Source organism: Aquarana catesbeiana, linkage group LG05 (assembly GCF_042186555.1).
Source record: "Aquarana catesbeiana isolate 2022-GZ linkage group LG05, ASM4218655v1, whole genome shotgun sequence".
NCBI classification, from domain to species: Eukaryota; Metazoa; Chordata; class Amphibia; order Anura; family Ranidae; genus Aquarana; species Aquarana catesbeiana.
The window spans coordinates 365,728,828-365,752,801 of record NC_133328.1 but is presented as its reverse complement, the minus strand read 5'-3'; the positions used below and the strand labels follow the sequence as shown (position 1 = coordinate 365,752,801).

General features: G+C 45.4%; 1 protein-coding gene across 3 annotated transcripts in view; it reads left to right on the top strand.

The window, feature by feature from the left end:
• LOC141144852 (vacuolar protein sorting-associated protein 4B-like) overlaps positions 1 to 7,882 on the top strand; it is a 146,708-nt gene extending 138,826 nt beyond the window's left edge. For 2 of the 3 annotated variants that reach the window (XM_073630934.1, XM_073630933.1), the window contains one exon: positions 6,064 to 7,882. In XM_073630934.1, the coding sequence (XP_073487035.1) occupies positions 6,064 to 6,165 (102 nt within the window). In that variant the 3' untranslated portion in view covers positions 6,166 to 7,882. The remainder of the gene's footprint in view (positions 1 to 6,063) is intronic. The other variant, XR_012244475.1, reaches the window with a different exon arrangement.
• The last annotated feature ends 16,092 nt before the right edge of the window (positions 7,883 to 23,974 follow it).

Genomic DNA, 23,974 nt, shown 5'->3' with positions numbered 1-23,974 from the left:
GGGGTCGCCAGGTGGGTCCTCCCAAAGGATGGCCAAGGTGCGGATCAGAGGGAACAATGCGTCATGTGCAAAGGCTGGAGTGAAGGCTGGTTGAATCTCTCAGTAAGTATGTGGAGAAAAAATAAACAAGCTCCACATAGTGTAGATGAGCAAAAATAGGATTTTTATTGCTAAAAACTTGGGGATGATTTGTTGATTCACCTGCGTTTTAACTTCTGTCTCCCTGCATCCACGCATGGTTTTCAGTGGGACATTCCATGTCATTTGTTTCCCACTCACCGACAGGATTTTATTCACCTATATTGAGAGACTTACAAGTTTTTTCACTGTTATGTTTATCATTTGTGGACATTTGTTTTTTTCAGTGGTTTTCTTGATTGAAGACTTTTGGCACCATTTATGCGCTACTTTTTATTTCATTTTTTGTTTACATCATGTGATCAGCTGTCATTGGCTGACAGCTGATCACGTGGTAAGGATCACCCAAGTTTCAGTGACCCAGTGATCACAGCAAGTGCCCTGCAGGGGGCACGCGGGGCGCGTGCACAGGGGAGGCTGTCATTTGACATCCTCCCGGAAATTCAGGTCCGCGCTTTGGCCGTCATTCGGCTATAGCGCGGACGGCAAGTGGTTAAATAGGCTGTGGTATATATTGTCTCCACCATCAAGCAGAGCATCAAAGCTCACAAGGAACATCCATGAAGTCAGGGGAACGCCAATCTAACACAAAACAGAGATGGTGTAAATGAATATATATTTATTCTGAAGCTAATAATGAGTCTTAATGTATATCAGTTTAATCAAATAGCAAAAATGCAAAGTATATCAAAAATCCCAAATTAGCTGATTTGCAGCAAAGTGAACTGTAGGAAAGAGTGTATATAAAAACGCAAAAATGAAAATAAGAAGGTATGAATGGATATAAAACACTTTGTCGGGTCCCGGCAGACATCGCGTCCCAGACCCGGAAGTGCAGAATCACATACCTGTATGTGATTCTGCACACAGGAGCCCCCAACCGGCAAAAAATGGATGTGGGGCTGCCAGCAAGAGGTTAATAATAGTTAATAATAGTGTCATTTTAGTTCTCTTGTTATGAATAAATATTATAATTTATTAATTAATAATATTTAATTCGTTATAAATACAGTAAAACCTTGGTTTGCAAGAATAATTCGTTCCAGAAACATGCTTGTAATCCAAAGCACTTGTATATCAAAGCATTTTTTTACAGGGTATAAAAGAGAAGAGAGGCACCTCTAAGTGTAGCAATAAGTTGCTAAATGTTGTACCTTCATTAAATGTAACCATATTGCTACACTTAGAGGCTCCTCTCTTCTTTTTTTATACTCAGCTGTGACATGACGCTACTCTTATATCAAGACATCGCTTGTATATCAAGGCAAAATTTATTAAAACATTTTGCTTGTCTTGCAAAAGCTCTCAAACCAAGTTACTTTTAAACCAAGGTTTTACTGTAAATATGCAGCAAATAGTACCTAATCAGTGGTCAGGTAAATTTCATTTTAGCTTAACCGTTTCGGCACTGCGTCACTTTAACTGACAATATCGCGGTCATGCGACGCTTTACCCAAACAAAACTGACGTCCTTTTTTTCCCACAAATAGAGCTTTCTTTTGGTAGTATTTGATTGCCTCTGCGTTTTTTATTTTTTGCGCTATAAACAAAAGAGGAGCAACAATTTGGAAAAAAACACAATATCTTTTACTTTTTGCTATAATAAATATCCCACATTTTTTATCCAAAAAACAATTTTTTTCCTCAGTTTAGGCCTAGGTTTAGGATATGTATTCTTCTACATATTTTTGGTTAAAAAAAATCGCAATAAGCATATATTGATTGGTTTGCCCAAAAGTTATAGCGTCTACAAAATAGGGGATAGATTTATGGCATTTTTATTAGTATTTTTTTTTTTTACTAGTAATGTCGGCAATCTGCATTTTTTATCGGGACTGCAACAATATGGCAGACACATCGGACACTTTTGACACATTTTTGAAACCATTGACAATTATACAGCGATCAGTGCTATAAAAATGCACTGATTACTATGTAAATGTCACTGGCAGGGAAGGGGTTAACTGTGTTCCCTATGTGTGTGTTTACACACACAGATCCCGATTCTCGCTCTGTCACGAACAATCGCGGGAGCCTGGCGGTCATCGCGCCCGCCGGGCACTCACATCGGGGTCGGGCACACGCTGCGGGCGCGAGCCCCTAGTGGCCAAAAGGCGAAGCAATGTAACATAACGTTGGCTCCCGCTGCTGTCAATCAAATCCAGTGACATGGGAACCAGAGGGCGAAGCTGAGTCCTGCTGTCTGTGTCAATGGATGCAGCAGCAGGACTCAAGAGCATGCCCGCACGGGTGCCCCCAGGGAGAACAGGTCTCCATGGGGGCACTAGCTGAAGAGGGGGAGCCAGGAGCACTGCCGTGGGACCCCAGAAAAGGAGGATCAGGACTGCTTTGTGCAAAACCCTTGCACAGAGGCAGGTAAGTATAGGCATGTTTGTTTTTTTAATTTTTTTTAATGAACCTTTACAATCACTTTAAGGGGACATGGAGGGGTGAGCGTATTGTATCCATGGGGCCCAGGTTTTTAGGAATTTCTTATGTGTATCTGGGAGAATGCTAGTAAGCATAATTAAGGTGTTAATGTGGTGATGGACTTCTGTGAAGGAAACAAACGGTTGTTTCTAGTCTTTTACGTTGGTTTGTTTAGCCGCTACTAAAACATATGTACCCAGTATAAATTGTGATCTCGTGAGACCTGGAGGATTCAAATGCAATAGGATTACCAAGGGTCCCTAAGAAAGGCGCAGGTTAACAATGTTTTTAACAGTTTAAGGACCTTTGTCCAAAATCTAGAAAGCATGGAGCCCAACCACCACATATGAAGTACTTTCCCTCGGAGGGAGCAGCCCCGAAAACGGGTGCTGGAGTAATTCAGGCAAAGGTGTGCTAGGCGAGTTGGAACCATATACCATCTGAAGACAGATTTAAAGGTCGATTCTAATGTTAGCGTGTTGATAGAGCAAGAGGCTTTCATGGTCCAGATTTGTGGCTATTTTCCCCTATCTCTAGTGCCTTTAAGGTTTTGTTCCCACTTAAGAATGTAAGCATGGCCTCTAGTATTTTTAAATCATTCACCTGCAAATAAATAATACAGATACGTTTGGAAGAAAGAGGCATGCGGCGGCAGATGTGTTCCAATAAGGAGAGTCGAGTAGAAAGCTCTTTGTTGGTAATTATAGTAATTAATCAGTGCTTCATTTGTATGAACTGAAAAAGCTTGGTGGATGGGGATTGGTATTTTTCTTTGATTTCCACCAGGTGTATACAGAGCAACCAGTGATGAAAGACTAGATGCAATGAAAGTTGTGGGAAATCCATGAGTGAAATGCATTAGGAGACTCTAAACCCGGGGGTAATGTTGGATTGCTCACAAGAGGAAGGAAGTACAAGTGAGGTGAAATTAGGTTTATGGAGTACTAATAGAGTCCTGGCTCGAAGCATGTGACTCATCAAGAGGCTTACAGACAAAGATCTGGATTTTGAAGGCAGCCATGGCAGTGAATGGAGAGAAGCTGGAGAACAGAGAGATGCTTCCAAATCAACTAATAAGGGAGCATATTTTGTGGTGTAGAGGGAGATTAGTGGGGCAATCTGTGTAGCCAAGTAATATTTAGTAAAGTTTGGAATGCCCAGACCTCCTTGTTTCTTTTGTATAAAAATAGCAAAGCTTGAGATTTGTGGCTTTTTGTCCACCTAGATGAATCGCAAGATATGATTCTGAAAGGATTTGAGAGCATATGAGAGGATGGGGGTTTGGAGAGTATGAAGTAAAGGAGTTTCTGTAAAATTTTCATTTTTACAGGGTTAATCCTCCCTATCCAGGAGAGGTGGAGATGAGACCAGGAGGAAAGTAGGGCTGTCAGGGGTCTTGTCAGGGGTCTGTGATAGTGAGCCCTTGAAAAATTGCCAACTCTATATCATCTAAGCCCCCTAATGATGAGGATGGACTTGCAGCAAGCTGGAACCAGATCACGGCCCACAGGTACACCCAGCTGAGGATGCGGAGACCACTCATGTGCGCAGAGTACAATGGCAGGAGACAGAAGGAGATCTAGGAAACAAGCCAAGGTCAGGTCAGACAGTAGCTGAAGCCGAGGTCAGCACACAGAAAGTCAGACATATAATACTTGTAATAGTAGGTACACAGGAGCTCAGAGAACTGGGAAGTTGCTCAGGCAATGCGGGCTGCACTGAGCATGTTTTAGGGAGTATATAGGGAGTCAAACTGGGAGGAGGGCCAGAAAGTGATGGAAGGGAAAGGAAATATAAACCCACAGAATTGCAGATGATGCCAATAGGTGAGCATAGAAGCCAAACAACACATTTGAAAGGAATAGGAGGACTTGGAGAAGTGGGGATGTATGAGCGAGTGAGACGGATTCCCAAATAATTTAGTTGGGAGGTGGGCCAAGTGAAATTATGATTCTGTTTTAGAGAGGTGACCGCTGCGTTGGGGAGAGAGATATTATGGGCAAAGTATTTGTCTTTGTTTACTACTAAGCCCAATAAATTGGGGAATTGTGTGAGTATAGAGAATATGATTGGCAGTGTGGTATGTAGTTGAGCCAAAGTTAGTAAAAGATCATCGGGGGAATAAACTGACCTTGAATGATTTTTGGCCTAGCCCAATTCCTTTGATGTCCGGGTTAGTTATGATTAAATATGCTAGGGGCTCCAAAGTCAAAATAAAATTATATGGAGACAGGGAGCATTCTAGGGATATGTCCCTATGGATTGAAAAAGTGGGGAATCGGTAAGAGAGGTAGCAGACTATGGATGAGGGACTATGTTACAGGGCTTTCAGCCAAGATTTAAAATTAGTTTGGAATTCACTATTATTCAGGGGGTAGTATGGGTCATCCCAGTTAAGGGAATCAAAGGCTTTCTGAATATCTAGCCCAAGAACCATGCCAGTGATTAGATTCTGGTACATCAAATGGATTAGATGTATTACTTTCCGAGTATTATCAGAATACTGTCTATGAGGGACAAAGCCCACTTGATCTCTGTGAATTAGATCACGAAGAAACGTGTTAAACCTGGTGGCGAGATTTTTGGTGAGGATTTTGATATCAATATTTAAGAGCGAGATGGGACCGATTTTGTTTGAGTCCAAGGAATCTTTGTTGGACATAACTATATGGGCCGTAGTTGGAGATGTGTGCAAGTCAAGGCTAGTGCATAGGTGGTTGAACAGATTAGTCAGGTGAGATGTTGGAGATCAGAACAGAGTACTTCTAGGGTAATGATATCTGATTCTATTGCTCCTGATATTTTTAAAGAGGTGTGGAGTTTATCATTCTGAAAAAGGGTGTCTGCTAGGACTTTTCTAAAAGGTTTAGAAAGCTGATATAGAGTAGACAAAACAGAAGTGCATTTACTCATGGTTGTGGAAGGATTTGTCGTATTTGTGTTAGGCAGGCATAATTTGATAGGTTTAGTGTCACGGGTATGGACGGGTAAGTTTGGTAGCATTGGACATAGTTTGTTAGAGAATGAGTAAAATTTACACCTAGACCTCTGAGTTGTTTTTCGGCCTCATCACTCTGGAGGAACTGGCTGAATTTCAATCTATCTATGGCATCTTTACATTCATTTTTCATATTACTTCAGTGAAACAGTATTGGTTGGACAACAGAGTACTGCGTTTCATTACTCTCTTTATATTAGCTCATTGAGAATATCTACAAGCAACCAGCAGAACTGTTATAAATAACATTCTGATAGATGTTACTAACCAAAAAAAGTGCAAATGGGTGCAGCCTATCATTTGGTGAAATTACCTCAACCAATTATATAACTTGGAGTAGATGTATGTGCTAGATTCTCCAAAAACAGAGAAAAAACAAAAAATGTAAACTTTGGTAATAGGGTTATACCAATGCGCTTCACCCCCTCTTTCTATGATATAACTGGATAATAATTAACAGTATTCATATATTAACTGTAAAATCCTTTCCATTTCAGGCTGATATGCTGAGATCCATAGCTATCAACAAACCTACTGTAACTAATCAGGATCTGGCAAAATTAAAGAAATTTGAAGAAGACTTTGGACAAGAAAGATAAATCAGCATAAACATGATAACAAGATTACTTTCTAAAGCCTTTTTTTTTTAATTTTCTAATATATACAGTATCTCACAAAAGTGAGGACACCCCTCACATTTTTGTAAATATTTCATGTTATCTTTTCATGTGACAACACTGAAGAAATTACACTTTGTCAAGTCAAGTACACCGCTAAGTGAAAATGTCCAAATTGGGCCCAATTAGCCATTTTCCCTCCACGGTGTCATGTGACTCGTTAGTGTTACAAGGTGTCAGGTGTGAATGGGGAGCAGGTGTGTTAAATTTGGTGTTATCATTCTCACTCTCTCATACTGGTCACTGTAAGTTCAACATGGCACCTCATGGCAAAGAACTCTCTGAGGATCTGAAAAGAAGAATTGTTGCTCTACATAAAGATGGCCTAGGCTATAAGAAGATGGCCAAGACCCTGAAACTGAGCTGCAGCACAGTGGCCAAGACCATACAGCTGTTTAACAGGACAGGTTCCACTCAGAACAGGCCTCGCCATGGTCGACCAAAAAAGTTGAGTTCACATGCTCAGCATCATATCCAAAGGCTGTCTTTGGGAAATAGATGTATGAGTGCTGCCAGCGTTGCTGCAGAGGTTGAAGGGGTGGGGGTCAGCCTGTCAGTGCTCAGACCATATGCCACACACTGCATCAAATTGGTCTGCATGGCTGTCGTCCCAGAAGGAAGCCTTGTCTAAAGATGATGCACAAGAAAGCCCGCAAACAGTTTTCTGAAGACAAGCAGACTAAGGACATGGATTACTGGAACCATGTCCTGTGGTCTGATAAGACCAAAAAAAATTTGGTTCAGATTGTGTCAAGCGTGAAACATGTAACATTCTATACCACAGTGAAATGTGGGGTAACAGTGATGTAGAAAGTAATGGGGAATGTGTGCTAGATCATAAGTTGGGCCCTCTTGAGCAAGGAAAAAAGTGCAGCGCCCAGCAGGCTGCAGCAAAAATGGGGTGTGGTTTTATTTGCTCTGAATTTTGGCCATGGTTACAATAGAAGCAGAGTGCAGGGGTCCAGTGGTAAGTGATGCAGAGTTCACAGGTCAGTATTAAGTGACGCAGAGCTCAAAGTTCAGTAGTAAGTGATGCAGAGTTCACAGGTCAGTAGTAAGTGATGCAGAGCTCAAAGTTCAGTAGTAAGTGTTGCAGAGTTCATTGGACAGTAGAAAGTGGGACAGAGGTCAGAGATCAGTAATAAGAGAGGCAGAGGTCAGAGATCCCTAGTAAGTGAGTCAGAAATCAGAGATCACTAGTAGGTGACACAGAGGTCAGAAATCAGTAGTTAAGTGAAGCAGATTTCAGAAGTAAATGATGCAGAGTGTAGAGATTAGTAGCAAGTAATGCAGAGGTCAAAGATCAGCAGTAAGTGAGGCAGAAATCAGAGATCAGTAGTAAGTGGCGCAGAGGTCACTTACTGATCTCTGACTGTGACAGGGCTAGGATGAAGCAGAAGAAGCATGTAGGAACACTGACCAAGCATCCAAAGCCATATTATTTGTACTACGATGTGTAAATAGTACAACAGTTCCATCAAGCTAGCTGTTTATGGAATTTTTCATTTCTGCAGTCATTCCATAATGATATTCTTGTTGTCAATGGTTTGGTTCCGGGTTTTTGTACTGTATGTGTGAAATCATAGAACTGTGGAACCATCTGTTTACTTCAATAAACTTCTATTCACCACAAGTAAAACGTGGTCTTATATTTTTTTCTTCAATTTGTGTTTAGTATCTTGCTCTGAATGATGCGAAAAGCATCTGGCAAATTTAAACTAACTTTCATCAATTGACAGTGGTTAGAACATTGGAAAGGTGTTGGTTGCTCTTTGTATTATTAGAATGTTTTGTATGTTGCAGATTTAATAATGCCTTTCTAAAGCCTCATAAGAATATCGGACGAATGACCGTCCGTTTTTTTTTTGCATGCTAATCTCATATCGAAACCCAATAGGTTACTAAAATTACCAAAATTCTCGTATGACAGAATACAACTTTGGAAGTGATGTTTTCTTTTGTTGCACATTTTTTTTCAATTTATTTCCTTGGTGCTAAGTTATTTGTTTTTCAATGTGTTGTATTGTATTGTAATGTATTCTTTCATTTCCGAGGATGCCTGGTCTTGGTCACACAATTTTTTTCATACAAACACTATACTAATTACATGAAAATCGTTCATTCTGTTATCATACAAGAAACTTTTTCATGCTTGTTCCTGTGGATAACTTTACATGAATTGTCTTGATCGGCTCTCGAAAGGAGTGTACTAATGATTAGATTATTGGAAGATCGTTCCGAAAGTGGTATTTCTTTATCGTACATCACGGGACACAGAGCAACCATAATAATGACTATATGGGTTATACGCCACCTACTGGTGGATGGACACTGGCAGATAGTCAAACAGGAAGTCCACCCCTATATAACCCCTCCTACACAGGAAGGACCTCAGTTTTTTCGCCAGTGTCTGTAAGGTGGAATGGTCACTGATGTGATACATGTGCTCTTGGAGCATACTTGGAGGTCTGTACGGTTCTATTTAGAATCATGGACTTCATTCAGATCCATTTGAAAAAGCTATCAGCCAAAATGAATGGTACCCCAGCCTCATTGGAAGGAGAGAAGATTCCTCGAGGTTTGCCTGTAATGCAGCCTTACGGCACTGGACCCTGCGTAATGGAACCCTGTGCAGTGTTTGTTCTGACCAAGGTGCTTTCCTGCAGGGTGCTATACAGGTCCAGGGGAGTGGACCCCACATTAACCACTTCAATACCAGGCACTTAGACACCTTCCCGCCCAAGCCAATTTTCAGCTTTCAGCGATGTCGCATTTTGAATGACAATTGCGCGGTCATACAACACTGTACTCAAACAAATTTTTTATTATTTTCATAAATTCATAAATAGAGCTTTCTTTTGGTGGTATTTGATCACCTCTGCGATTTTTATTTTTTGCGCAACAAATAAAAAAAGACAGAAAATTTTGAAAAAAAAACAAATTTTTCTTTGTTTCTGTTAAAATTTTTTGTAAATAAGTACGTTTTCTTCTTCAATGACGGGCACTGATATGGCTGCACTGACGGGCACTGATAAGGCGGCACTGATGGGCACCGATGAGGTGGCACCAATGAGGTGGTACTGATGAGGTGGCACTGACGGGCACTGATGATGGGCACTGATAGGCAGCACTGATGGGCACTGATAGGTGGCACTGATGGGCACTAATAGGTGGCACTGGTATGCAGCACTGATGGGCACTCATAGGTGGCACTGATGGGCACTCATAGGCGGCACTGATGGGCACTCATAGGCGGCACTGATGGGTACTTATGGGTCGCACTGATTGACACTTTTGGGTGGCACTGATAGGTTGCACGGATGGGCACTGATAGGTGGGCACTGATGGGCACGGATGGGCACTGATAGGTGGCACTGCTGGACAATGATGGGTTGCACTGATGACACTGATGGGTGGCATTGCTGGGCATCACTGATTTTATTTTGGTACATGATGGTGCCAGTCAGTGCACATTTGTGGGCACTGACTGGCACAGATTGGGCATCATTTGCACATGTGGATGGCCATGGGGTACATACCTGGCCATCCACATGTTGCCCACTTCCCTGGTGGTCCTGGGGGCTTCCCTGGTTGTCTAGTTTGGGCATCCGGGGGGGGGCTGTGCTGATAAACAATCAGCGCAGACCCCCCCCGTCAGGAGAGCCGCCGATCGGCTCTCCTCTACTCGCGTTTGTCAGACGCGAGTGAGGAAAAGCCGAACACCGGTTTTTCCTGTTTACATCGTGATCAGCCGTGATTGGACACGGCTGATCATGTGGTAAAGAGCCTCCGCCAGAGGCTCTTTACCGAGATCGGTGGAGCGGTGTGTCAGACTGACACACCGCTCCAGCGATCGCCGCAATGCGTGCCCCCACTTGCGCCCGGCGGCATGTTATCCTGAAGGACATCATATGACTCCCAGTCAGGATAACAGAACCACTTCCCAGACGTCAATCTGCTATTGACCGGGCGGGAAGTGGTTAAGGGGGACCCAATCCCTGAAGGTCTTTTATGACAAAGCTCACCATGATGGGTGAAGATTGGACTCCTGTTATGTTCAGAGTCCTGCAGCAGGAATGGCAAGTCCTGCATTTTTTCAGTTTCTCTTTAAAAAAAAACAATAAAAAAAAAAAAGAGAGAAAGATCTGACTGTCTGTTCTCCCAGTGGCCACTGGGGGCAGTGTGCTGTTTAATCATGCTGTGTACTTCTTAGATTGCCAGAGGGCTCTGTTCCCGAGGTGTTGCACAGCTAAAGATTGGTGGTTGATGGTTTGGAATCTAGAAAGGTTGAATTCTTCCTTTCAGGTATTGGAAGATATAAACCACTGATGCCAGTTTCTCCGTTTTGGTTTAAGGGTGGCTACAGTTTAGTGGACTTGGTCTCCACAAGAGAGTATACTGCCCATAAATATCTTGGAGCTTCTGACCAGTACGCCTTGCTCTAGATTAGGGTACAAATCAGTTGAAGGTTCTATCCGGAAAAGCCTCTGCAGGGGCATATATATCAACCACCAGGGCGGCACCAGGAGTCATGCGGCTCAGGAAGTTGAACTGCATTCTGTCTGGGACAGCACAAGTGCTGTCTCTATCGTCAGTGTATATTCCAGGTATAGAATAGTGGCAGGGGGAACTCTGCAGGTGAATCTACTAGATTCCAAATTCTACAACAAGTTGGGACAGGTTGTGTCCGGAACGAGGGTCCCACTGCCGATAGGAGTAGATGTAACACTGGTGACACCTTAGGGACCAGTTCTCCCTTATTTGATGCTTTCCCTCTGTTTCAGCTTCTGCCACATCTTTTGAGAAGAATCCGGAAGGGGGTAACACTCATAATAATGTTAGCCAAATTAGCCCAGGATGGGGTGATTTTCTCTGTGAGTGGGAGATTTTCTCTTTCTTTCTCCAAATGGTAGGGGAAAGGAGATTGGCCCCAAGTACCGTTAACGGTCAGGGTTCGTCCCTATATATTTTTTTCCAGGGACTGTTTCTCACTCCTTGATTCATATTTCATACAGCGTGTAACATAGACAGTCTCGCCTGCCAGGCCATTCTTGTGTCCTTGGGACTTGAATTTAATCTTGACTGTCCTTGCAGAGGCCACTTTTTGAACCAAGAGATTCTGTTAGTCCTTTATTTCGGAAGGTGGCTTCTTTGGTTGCTATCACATCACTAAGTGGAGTGTTATGCCGTGTACACACGATCGCACATTCCGACAACAAAATCCTTTTTATTTTTCCGACGGATGTTGGCTCAAACTTGTCTTGCATACACACGGTCACACAAAGTTGGTCGGAAATTCCAAACGTCAAGAACGCGGTAACGTACAACACGTACGATGAGCCGAGAAAAATGAAGTTCAATAGCCAGTGCTGCTCTTCTGCTTGATTCTGAGCATGCGTGGCACTTTGTGCGTCGGAATTGTGTACACACGATCGGAATTTACGACAACGGATTTTGTTGTCGGAAAATTTGAGAACCAGATCTCAAGTTTTGTGCGACGGAAATTCCGATGGAAACTGTCCGATGGAGCCTACACACGGTCGGAATTTCCAACAAAAGGCTCCCATCGAACATTTTCCAACGGGAAAAAAAAAATATCTGTAAAAAAAAAAAATAATTTAAAGGAACCTATTCTCCCCGACTCCCTGGCACACGCAAATATGTAAAAACACATGTACTTAGGATGCACATAGCTACATAAACACTGATTGGCCAACACATATCGGATATCGCTGTAAATGCCAAAGTAAGAGGAATAATTATAGGATCATCATTTATGGTTAAAGGCTAAGTTCACCTTTCCAGTAAAAGTTCCCATGCATTCAAACATCCACAGTAGATTAAACATTTTCCGTGACAGAAGGAAAGGGATTGTATGTTTTGAAACTGGTGGAGCACTCATTCCTGCGGTGCTAGGGATATGTGTCCCGTGCATGGTGTGACCTGGAATCTAAGCAAGATGAAGTGGGTGGCTCAGATGTAGGGGTTATTTTGATAGGCTTGGGTGAGGCTGTGCACGACCTACAGGTACAGTATGTAGACGCTTATTTTTTTAAAAGCTGCACAGTAATTTATTTAGTTACTGCAGACACTTCAATGCTTGAAAAGTTTAATTGGAAAGGCAAACATAACCAGACTGCGAATGCGACATACTACAGCTGATGACCAGACTGCGAATGTGACTACAGTTTATGACCAGACTGCGAATGTGACTACAGCTAATGACCAGACTGCGAATACAGGAGATGACCAGACTGCGAATGCGACATACTACAGGAGATGACCAGACTGCGAATGCGACTACAGCTGATGACCAGACTGCGAATGCGACTACAGCTGATGACTAGACTGCGAATGCAACTACAGCTGATGACCAGACTGCGAATGCGACTACAGCAGATGACCAGACTGCGAATGCGACTACAGCAGATGGCCAGATTGCGAATGTGACTACAGCTGATGACCAGACTGCGAATACGACTACAAGAGATGACCAGACTGCGAATGCGACATACTACAGCTGATGACCAGACTGCGAATGCGACTACAAGAGATGACCAGACTGCGAATGCGACATACTACAGCTGATGACCAGACTGCAAATGTGACTACAGCTGATGACCAGACTGCGAATACAGGAGATGACCAGACTGCGAATGCGACATACTACAGGAGATGACCAGAATGCGAATGCGACATACTACAGGAGATGACCAGATTGCGAATGCGACATACTACAGGAGATGACCAGACTGCAAATGTGACTACAGCTGATGACCAGACTGCGAATGCGACTACAGCTGATGACCAGACTGCGAATGCGACTACAGCTGATGACCAGACTGCAAATGCGACTACAGCAGATGACCAGATTGCGAATGTGACTACAGCTGATGACAAGACTGCAAATGCGACTACAAGAGATGACCAGACTGCGAATGCGACATACTACAGCTGATGACCAGACTGCGAATGTGACTACAGCTGATGACCAGACTGCGAATACAGGAGATGACCAGACTGCGAATGCGACATACTATAGGAGATGACCAGAATGCGAATGCGACTACAGCTGATGACCAGACTGCGAATACAGGAGATGACCAGACTGCGAATGCGACATACTACAGGAGATGACCAGAATGCGAATGCGACTACAGCTGATGACCAGACTGCGAATGCGACTACAGCTGATGACCAGACTGCGAATGCGACTACAGCAGATGACCAGATTGCGAATGTGACTACAGCTGATGACCAGACTGCGAATGCGACTACAAGAGATGACCAGACTGCGAATGCGACTACAGCTGATGACCAGACTGCGAATACAGGAGATGACCAGACTGCGAATGCGACATACTACAGGAGATGACCAGAATGCGAATGCGACTACAGCTGATGACCAGACTGTGAATGCGACTACAGCTGATGACCAGACTGCGAATGCGACTACAGCAGATGACCAGATTGCGAATGTGACTACAGCTGATGACCAGACTGCGAATGCGACTACAAGAGATGACCAGACTGCGAATGCGATATACTACAGCTGATGACCAGACTGCGAATGTGACTACAGCTGATGACCAGACTGCGAATACAGGAGATGACCAGACTGCAATTGCGACATACTACAGGAGATGACCAGAATGCGAATGTGACTACAGCTGATGACCAGACTGCGAATACGACTACAAGAGATGACCAGACTGCGAATGCGACATACTACAGCTGATGACCAGACTGCGAATGCGACTACAAGAGATGACCAGACTGCGAATGCGACATACTACAGCTGATGACCAGACTGCAAATGTGACTACAGCTGATGACCAGACTGCGAATACAGGAGATGACCAGACTGCGAATGCGACATACTACAGGAGATGACCAGAATGCGAATGCGACATACTACAGGAGATGACCAGATTGCGAATGCGACATACTACAGGAGATGACCAGACTGCAAATGTGACTACAGCTGATGACCAGACTGCGAATGCGACTACAGCTGATGACCAGACTGCGAATGCGACTACAGCTGATGACCAGACTGCAAATGCGACTACAGCAGATGACCAGATTGCGAATGTGACTACAGCTGATGACAAGACTGCAAATGCGACTACAAGAGATGACCAGACTGCGAATGCGACATACTACAGCTGATGACCAGACTGCGAATGTGACTACAGCTGATGACCAGACTGCGAATACAGGAGATGACCAGACTGCGAATGCGACATACTATAGGAGATGACCAGAATGCGAATGCGACTACAGCTGATGACCAGACTGCGAATACAGGAGATGACCAGACTGCGAATGCGACATACTACAGGAGATGACCAGAATGCGAATGCGACTACAGCTGATGACCAGACTGCGAATGCGACTACAGCTGATGACCAGACTGCGAATGCGACTACAGCAGATGACCAGATTGCGAATGTGACTACAGCTGATGACCAGACTGCGAATGCGACTACAAGAGATGACCAGACTGCGAATGCGACTACAGCTGATGACCAGACTGCGAATACAGGAGATGACCAGACTGCGAATGCGACATACTACAGGAGATGACCAGAATGCGAATGCGACTACAGCTGATGACCAGACTGTGAATGCGACTACAGCTGATGACCAGACTGTGAATGCGACTACAGCTGATGACCAGACTGCGAATGCGACTACAGCAGATGACCAGATTGCGAATGTGACTACAGCTGATGACCAGACTGCGAATGCGACTACAAGAGATGACCAGACTGCGAATGCGATATACTACAGCTGATGACCAGACTGCGAATGTGACTACAGCTGATGACCAGACTGCGAATACAGGAGATGACCAGACTGCAATTGCGACATACTACAGGAGATGACCAGAATGCGAATGCGACTACAGCTGATGACCAGACTGCGAATGCGACTACAGCAAATGACCAGACTGCGAATGCGACTACAGCAGATGACCAGATTGCGAATGTGACATACTACAGCAGATGACCAAGTAGCCAGTTTTAAAATTTAAGCTTTCAGCAATGCACAGCTATACAGGGGGATAAAGAACATTGTCAGGGAGGGTTTAGTAACACTGAGTCTATAGGTAGAAAGACCTACTTGACCAGCCGGGCTCACCTCTCAGAGGTCCGGAGGCGGAGCTTTCCGCGGTAGGGGCGGGGCTTACAGTGGTAGGGGCGGGGCTTACGGCGGTAGGGGGCGGGAATATTTGTGGTCCAGGAGAGGTGATGTCAGTGCTCCGAGCACATACAGAGTACATGGGTCGGGGCAGGGCAGGGTCAAAGCGTCAGTGGAGCTCCCTGACCCGCCCCTCCTGCTGACAGAGCCTCCCTCAGCCTAAACCGAGCCTGACAGCCATTTGATAGAACACCAGCGCCACGATCCTGTAGGCTGGCCGCGGCACCGGGGGCTATGTTAGTCTGGGAGGACAGGTGGGGTTTTTTTTTCATGCAGAGGGTGGCTTTTTGCCGCCCCTTCCCCCCATGGCTTCCATGGCACTTGCCATGGCTGCCATACCTTAGATACGCCACTGCCCCTGGGACGTGCATCCAGCGCAATCACAGTGGCCCTTTACCATGTGATGTCAGCTGATCACATGTAAACAGACTTGCCGGTTATCCGTGGCCCTTTCCTCCCACGCTGTGTCTGTTTTAGGAAAGGACTGCCATTAACTGTCAAGAATGTCAGTGCCCCAATCATCAGTGCCCATCAATGCCGCCTATCAGTGCCCATCAATGCCGCATACAAGTGTTACCTATCAGTGCTCATTAATGCTGCCTATTAGTGCCCATCAAATCTGCCTATAAGCACCACCTGTCAGTGCTCATTAATGCTGCCTAACAGCGTCCATCCGTGCCACCTATCAGTACTCTTCAATGCTGCCCATCAATACTGCCTGAGTTCTGCCTATCAGTGTTCTTCAGTGCCCATCAGTGCAGCCTATGAGTTCTGCCTATTAGTGCTCATCAATGCCCATCAGTGCCAACTATAAGTGCCCATCAATGCCTCCTATTAGTGCCTCCTTTCAGTGCCCACCAGTGCCTCCCATCGGTGCCCATCTCAGTGCCCCCTAGTGCCTTCTCAGTGCCCCCTATCAGTGCCCCCTAGTGCCTTATTAGCACCCCCTATCAGTGCTCCCTAGTGCCTTCTCAGTGTCCCCAATCAGTGCCCCCTAGTGCCTTATCAGTGCCCCCTATCAGTGCCCCCTAGTGCCTTCTCAGTGCCCCCTATCAGTGCCCCCTAGTGCCTTATCAGTGCCCCCTATCAGTGCCCCCTAGTGCCTTCTCAATGCCCCCTATTAGTGCCCCCTAGTGCCTTCTCAGTGCCCCCTAGTGCCTTCTCAGTGTCCCCTATCAGTGCCCCCTAGTGCCTTCTCAGTGCCCCCTATCAGTGCCTCCCGTCAGTGCTCATCAGTAAATCCTATCAGTGCCTCCCATCGGTGCCCTATCAGCGTCCCCTATCAGCACCTTCTATCAGTTTCCCCTATCAGTGTCCCCTATCAGCGTCCCCTATCAGCACCCCCCATCAGTGCCTTCTATCAGCGCTCCCTATAAGTGCCTTATGAGTGCCCCCTAGTGCCTTCTCAATGCCCCCTATCAATGCCCCCTAGTGCCTTCTCAGTGCCCCCTATCAGTGCCCCCTAGTGCCTTCTCAGTGCCCCCTATCAGTGCCCCCTAGTGCCATCTCAGTGCTCCCTAACAGCGTCTCTGTGCTCCTGTTACCTGAGAGACACGCTCTCCGTTCAGAGCCCTGTGAATAGCAACCCCGCTGGGGCCCCCCCACAGTGACAGAATGCCAGTGCGACTGTTGCGACCCTGGTAATTCTGCCACTGGTTATATTTTTTTTTTTTATTCTATATATTTCACTGAGCATAGACAGCGCATAAACTTCCCATACTATCCCCTTCATGACCAGGCCATTATTTGCTTTTCAGCACTGCGTTACTTTAACCACTTGCCGACCAGCCGCCACAGTTGCACTGCGGCAGAATGGCATGGCTGGGCGAAATGACGTTACCTTATGTCGCTTCGCCCTGTGGCCACAAGGGGCACCCGCGCCCGCTGCTCGTCCCTGGAGCCGATGCGAGTGCCCGGCAGTTGCAATGACTGCTTGTGACACGGCGAGAACCAGGATCTCTGTGTGTAAACACAGAGATCCCGGTTCTCTGAGGGGAGAAGAGACTGATCGTGTGTTCATACAATGTATGAACAGCGATCTATCCCACCCCCCCTTCAGTTAGAACACGTAGCAGGGAACACAGTTAACCCCTTGATCGCCCCCTAGTGTTAACCCCTTCACTGCCAGTGACATTTTTACAGTAATCAATGCATTTTTATAGTACTGATGGCTGCATAAATGACAATGGTCCCAAAAATGTGTCAAAATTGTCCGATGTGTCCGCCATAACGTCGCAGTCCTGATAAAAATCTCAGATCGCCGCCATTACTAGTAAAAAAAAAAATTAATAATAAAAATGCCATAAAACTATCCCCTATTTTGCAGACACTATAACTTTTGTGCAAACCAATCAATATATGCTTATTGCGTGTTTTTTTACCAAAAATATGTAGAAGAATACATATCGGCCTAAACTGAGGAAAATTTTTTTTTTTTTTTGGGGGGGGGGATATTTATTATAACAAAAAGAAAAAAATATTGCGTTTTTTTCAAAATTGACGCTCTTTTTTTGTTTATGGCGCAACAAATAAAAACCGCAGAGGTGATCAAATAATATTGCTGGTAGTTCCATGTAATCAGCTCCAACGTCATCACACCCCTTGGGGGCGTGGCTACGCCGCACGCTCCTGCCTCAAGGAGACACTCTGGGTTCCTATTACAGCTGCTTTGCATTGCAGCTGATTACATGGAACTACCAGCAATACATTACCAGTTTACCTGATTGGCTTCCCACACAGCCTCATACTATTTAAGGTGCATACTCACATCCAGCGTTCTCTTAGTCTGAGGACTGCTGCCTGGCTGTTTGCACCATACTTTTTCCATCTCCAGTGAAAGGTAATATTTACTCTATTTTGACTAAGCAATTCAGGGCATGGTGTGCCTGCTTTGCTGAGTGATCATAGCATGATGTTTTACTAACATCATAAAATTAAATTTAATTGCTATAACTAAATCTGGGATCTTTATTTTATGACTTTTCAGATAAATGTTGTTTGCTGGATATATACCAGGGAGTCTCTTGCATATGTGAAGCACTTGGTTGCCCCCTGTCTGCACAGCTGCACGTCTGCAGGCCTTTGCTTGAGTCTTTCCAGCCAACGTGGTGTATATGCCATTGTTTTTATGTTTTCTCCATGTTGTTGAAATTCATATGTAAGTACCTTGACTTAAAATTTAATATATAAAACATTTATATGATGTTAACTGTTTTCACATATTACTGCACACATATTATGTATCATATTTGTGTTAAAGATAAAGTCACCCTAAGTAAATCTCCCTTGATGAAGGAAAATATGTACCAATAAAGATTTCCGAAACATGTCGTGATGCATGCTAAAAATCTCCATGGACTGACCTCAGTTTTACTTTGGCAGTGCCTTGATCAATAGCCTTGGGTTTGATATATTTTGATATGTATATTCATGTATCATGAATTCCATTGTGGTACTTTGTATAAACATTTTTTAATGATTGTTGTCTGTTGGCAATATCTACTGTTTTGTATTTATTAAAAGTGGCACAAGTTGCCTTTTACATATTTCTATACTCTTTTCTGCCTAAAAAGTCCAAGGGAGCGGCTCTTTATGCACTAGTTGCATGTTCTCCATGAACGCACGCACGCACGTGAGGATGGTTACATTTAATAGCCATTCAGATCCCTTTGTGTCAACTTGTGTGCATGTTATCAAGCCAAAATCACCAGGGTATGTAAACTAATGATCAGGGTCATTTGGGCAGTTTCTGTTGTCATGATTTAAAAAGAGTAAACACCATTGATTGATAATAAATGGCTTCAGCCAAACACTAACCATGAGTAAAAGAAATATTTGTGTTATCATCCATATTCTCTGAAAAATGGCCAAGAAATCATAAATTCTGCCAGGGTATGTAAACTTATGAGCACAACTGTATGTACAAAAACAAATAAATACATGCATTTTTGTAAATTATTTTTTTTTTTTTTTTTTTCTTTTTTACTTCATTAGAGCCCCCCTTAAATTTAGGGTTTGCAGAGCCCCCTTTACATCAGAGTTACATCAAAGTCCTAAGAGTTCCCCTTTACAATCTAATGTAAGGGAGAACTCTGGGGATTCTGATATAAGAGGATTTCTGGGAACCCTGATTTAAGAGGGAATGCCGGGGACTCTGATGTAATGGTGAATGATGTGGACTCGGGTGTAAAAGGGAATTCTGTTAGGGGGTCTCTGATCATCAGAGTCTGCAGAGATTCCCCTTACATCAGGGTTCCCAGAGTTCTCCCTTACACTGCCATTCCTCAGTCCCCCACAGTGTAGGGCACTACAAGTCCCAGCATAGCAGGCTGCCATACCTTAGTCCCCCACAGAGGACTAAGTGCTCTCTGTAGGAGACTTTGGAATGGCAGCCCACTATGCTGGGACTTGTAATGCCCTCTGTAGGGGACTAAGGAATGGCAGCCCACTATGCTGGGACTTGTAGTGCCCTCTGTAGGTAACTAGGAATAACAAGCTGCTATGCTGGGACTTGTAGTGCCATTTGTGGGGTACTGAGGATTCCTCAGTTCCCCACAGTCTATGGCATAACATAGCAGTCTGCTTTCCATATCTCAGTCCCATATAAGGGCAGTACAAGTCCCAGCATAGTGGGATGCCATTCCTTAGTCTTGGCACCCCAAATGCCTGCATTGCGCTGCCATCCGTTCCCCAGAACCCCCACATACAGCATGAGGAGACCACAGCAGCAGCTTGGTAACTCCCTGGTTGCCATATACACTGCGCCCTTCCTCACTCTCCCCTTACATGATCAGTGTCCTCCTGGCAGGTCCCCTTCCGGAGGTTGGGCAGCATGTCTCTCTGCTGGGCCAGTGGGAGGAGGGAGAAACAAGTCTGGACAAGAGGAGGAGGTTACTACCTCCTCCTCTGATGCTAGGTTACCTTGAAAACACATCTGCATTGTCCTGCTGTTATGTGCTGTTCAAGTGACATGGCAGCACGGACCTGGGCTATCTTAGTCCTAAATACATCGATTTAAATCGGAGCTCCACCCAAAAAGGTAAGTGATGCTTTATGCACTCCTCCCCCCTCCTATTCCATGTTTGACATGTCATATTTTTTCGGGGGGGGAAGGGCCTAGTTTTGACAGGTACCCAATCCCACTTCCACTCAGACCACCTAGGCGATCTGAGCAGAAGTTCTCCTCATCCCCTCCCTCCCTGCAGTCTTCTGGGACTGGGGGAATTTAGGATGGAAAATGACCTGGGGGTCCTAGTAGATGACAGGCTCAGCAATGGCATGCAATGCCAGGCTGCTGCAAGCAAAGCCAACAGAATATTGGCATGCATTAAAAAGGGGATTCACTCCAGAGATAAAACGATAATTCTCCCACTCTACAAGACTCTGGTCTGGCCGCACCTGGAGTATGCCGTCCAGTTCTGGGCACCAGTCCTCAGGAAGGATGTACTGGAAATGGAGCGAGTACAAAGAAGGGCAACTAAGCTAATAAACGTCCTGGAGGATCTCAGCTACGGGGAAAGACTGCAAGCACTGAACTTATTCTCTCTGTAGAAGAGACGCTTGAGAGGGAATATAATTTCAATGTACAATACTGTACTGGTGACCCCACAATAGGGATAAAACTCTTTATCAAAACTCTATATAACCCCTCCCACTACTGGGAGTACCTCAGTTTTTTCGCCAGTGTCTTAGGTGTTGATCATGAGTAAAGATTTGCTAGGCTGAGCTCCACTGGAATAATCCTTTGCTGGGGCAAGCTATGCAACCGGATCCATTCAAGGTGTCTTTTCAGGCCGAATTGAATGGTACCCGGGCCTCATGGCGGAAGAAATGAGGTTTAGCCCGTAACACTTCTCTTTTTAGAGAGCTGGACCCTGGGATCCAGTGCTTTGGTTTTTTCAGCCATAAAGTTTTCCCGGCGGGGTGCTTTACGGGTCCAGGGGTGTGGATCCCCCCATAAAAAGGAGCCCCGGTCCCTGAAGGTTTTTTAACGGAGCCCACCGTGAGGGGTGAAGGTTGGGTCTGTCGGTTTTACCACAGAATCCTTGCGGCAGGATAAGGTAAGTGGAAATTCCTAAGGAATTTTACATTTTCTTATAGATTGTCTCCTTTAAAAGGTAAATGTTGTCATGCCTAAAGTCACCACTGGGGGCTGTACAGAGCATGTACCTTGTCATGCTTTCCTTAGATCGCTCTGTGTCAGCAGAAGCTGCAGACTTTCCTCCGGTTGGCAGTCCCAGGCCTCCGGTAAGATGCTGAGGGGGATATCTTTACAAAAAAAAAAAACACCCCCTCCACCTGGGCAGAAGTGCTCCCCCTCTCCCTGGGTAGGTAAGGGGAAGTCAGAACAATCAGTGGATGCCGCTCCGTTCTCCACCACCACTGCACAGCGGTTTGTCACAGCTATCCTCGCCACCCCCTCCCCCACACACGCTGATCTGTCGGATCGGAAGCCCACGCTTGCGCGAGAAAACGCTCTTTTGAAAAGAAGGGGGGGTGCGGTGGGAAGACGAAGGGGCGTGGCTTGGCGCGGCGTTGGCCTGCGGCAACGCCCATCGCAGGAGTACTTTTAAAAAGCTCCATTTTGCTGGCAGCAGCTGACGGAGGGACACGAGCAGAAGGGGGCATGTAAGTGGTGACACAGGCATTCCCTTGGCATATTTACTGAAGCATGAGGCAGAGCATTGATTGCAGCGGCAGTTGCTGGACTATTTGCTCAAGCAGTGGGTGCAATTTGTTCTGGTAGTACCTCTGAATTTCTGCATCGGGCCATGGTCAGAAGGGGAGGTAGAAACTCCCCAAAAAAGGGCTCAAAAGTGTCTCCCTCAAGCTCTAAGAAGCTTAGTCTCATCTCTACAATGGTATCCTCCCCTGAGAGATCTGAGGTGGGTAGTCAGAGTGAGCCATCGGAGGCCGTCAAATGTTGCAATTGTTTCCAACACTGCAGCCCCTGTCTATATTACGGAAGAGGCTGATGACTCCCCTTCTGAGGGGTCAAATGCGGAAGTATCTGCTTCAGCTTCACAATATGAGAGATTGATTCTGCAATCTCTTACTGAGTTGGTCCACTCCACTTTTATGCTACCCTTAACTGAGTCGGTTGATAAGCTCACTTCTTGTTTGGGTTCGCTAAAGCCTCCTGAAGCTGTGCATACCTTTCCTGTCCATTCATTGCTGGAACAGCTTATGTATTCTGAGTGGGATCACCCAGCATTTTTTCCTCCCAAAAAGATTTCAACACTTCATCCTATGGAGGAAAAATTCACTAAAAAGTGGAAGATTCCAGCAATTGACACTGCTATATCCTCTGTGAGTTCCTGGCTAGTTTCCCTTTCTGTGGTGAACGGCTGTTTGGGGATGATTTGAATAAATACATCCAAAAAATTTCTAGTGGGAAAAGTACCCTTTTGCCAGTTAGGAAAAGGAGTAAACATATTTCATTTAAACAAGCTCCTTCCCCAGTGCCAGGGGCATCAGCCTCCAGGTAGTCAGGTCCGCCATCAGGTTCAAGAGGTAAACCTCAGGGTCAACCCTAGGGACAAAAGAAGTCCTGGTGGAGGAAACCTACAAAACAAAATACTAAAGCCTCCTTATGAAGGGCACCTCTGCTCACTCGAGTGGGGGGAAGACTTCTGCAGTTCTCAAGGGTCTGGCAAGAAGAGTGTCGGGACAAATGGGTGACTTCCTCAATAGCTCTAGGTTACAAGCTAGATTTCCGAGAGGCCCCATCTCCGTTTTCTCAGATCAAACGTTCCCAAGTATCCAGAGAAAAAGAAGTCTCTCTTTCAAGCATTGGATCGTCTTTTGTCTCAAAAGGTGATCTTGGTGGTCCCCATGCAAGAGCAGGGATTGGGGTTTTTCACGGTGCCAAAACCAAATGGAGATGTCAGACCCATCCTACCTTACAAAAGCTAAATTTAACTGTTTGGCTGTCAGGGAAATGGCCGTGTTGTGGGCAATTCCACCAGTAACCGTCATGGTGGCAGGCGAGTCTAGTGAGCATGCCCTGATCTTGTGGGAACGCCCCCCGGCCTATTTAAACCTGCCACTGACACTTGCAGTTTGCTGGATTATCAAACAGCTCCTGTGTTCCTGTGCCTTGTATACTCTGAAGACCCCTGCTTGATCTCTGCTCGGCTTGACCTGTGTTCCTGTTTATCTCCTCGCTCTGACCCCGGCTTGGCTGACTGCTCTCCGATCTTCTGCCCTCTGTGTATGACCCGGCTTGTTCCTGTACCTCTCTCGGACTGTCTTTTGGTATCTGACCCCTGGCCTGGCTGATGACTCTGTTCCTGGTTTACCCTGCTGTTACCGTTCAAGACTTCTCTCCGCACGGCTGCCACAACGCACTTTAGCTACTTACAGCCAACCAGCCAGCTTGCAGTATCCCTGGCAACCCGTGCAACTCTGTGCATCGCATTCCCTGTACCCAAATCCAGGGACGCGCTGCACTCAACCGCAAGGGGCGCCCTCTCAGCAACCCGGCCTCACACTACAGACTTGACATTGGCTATTGAGACCCACA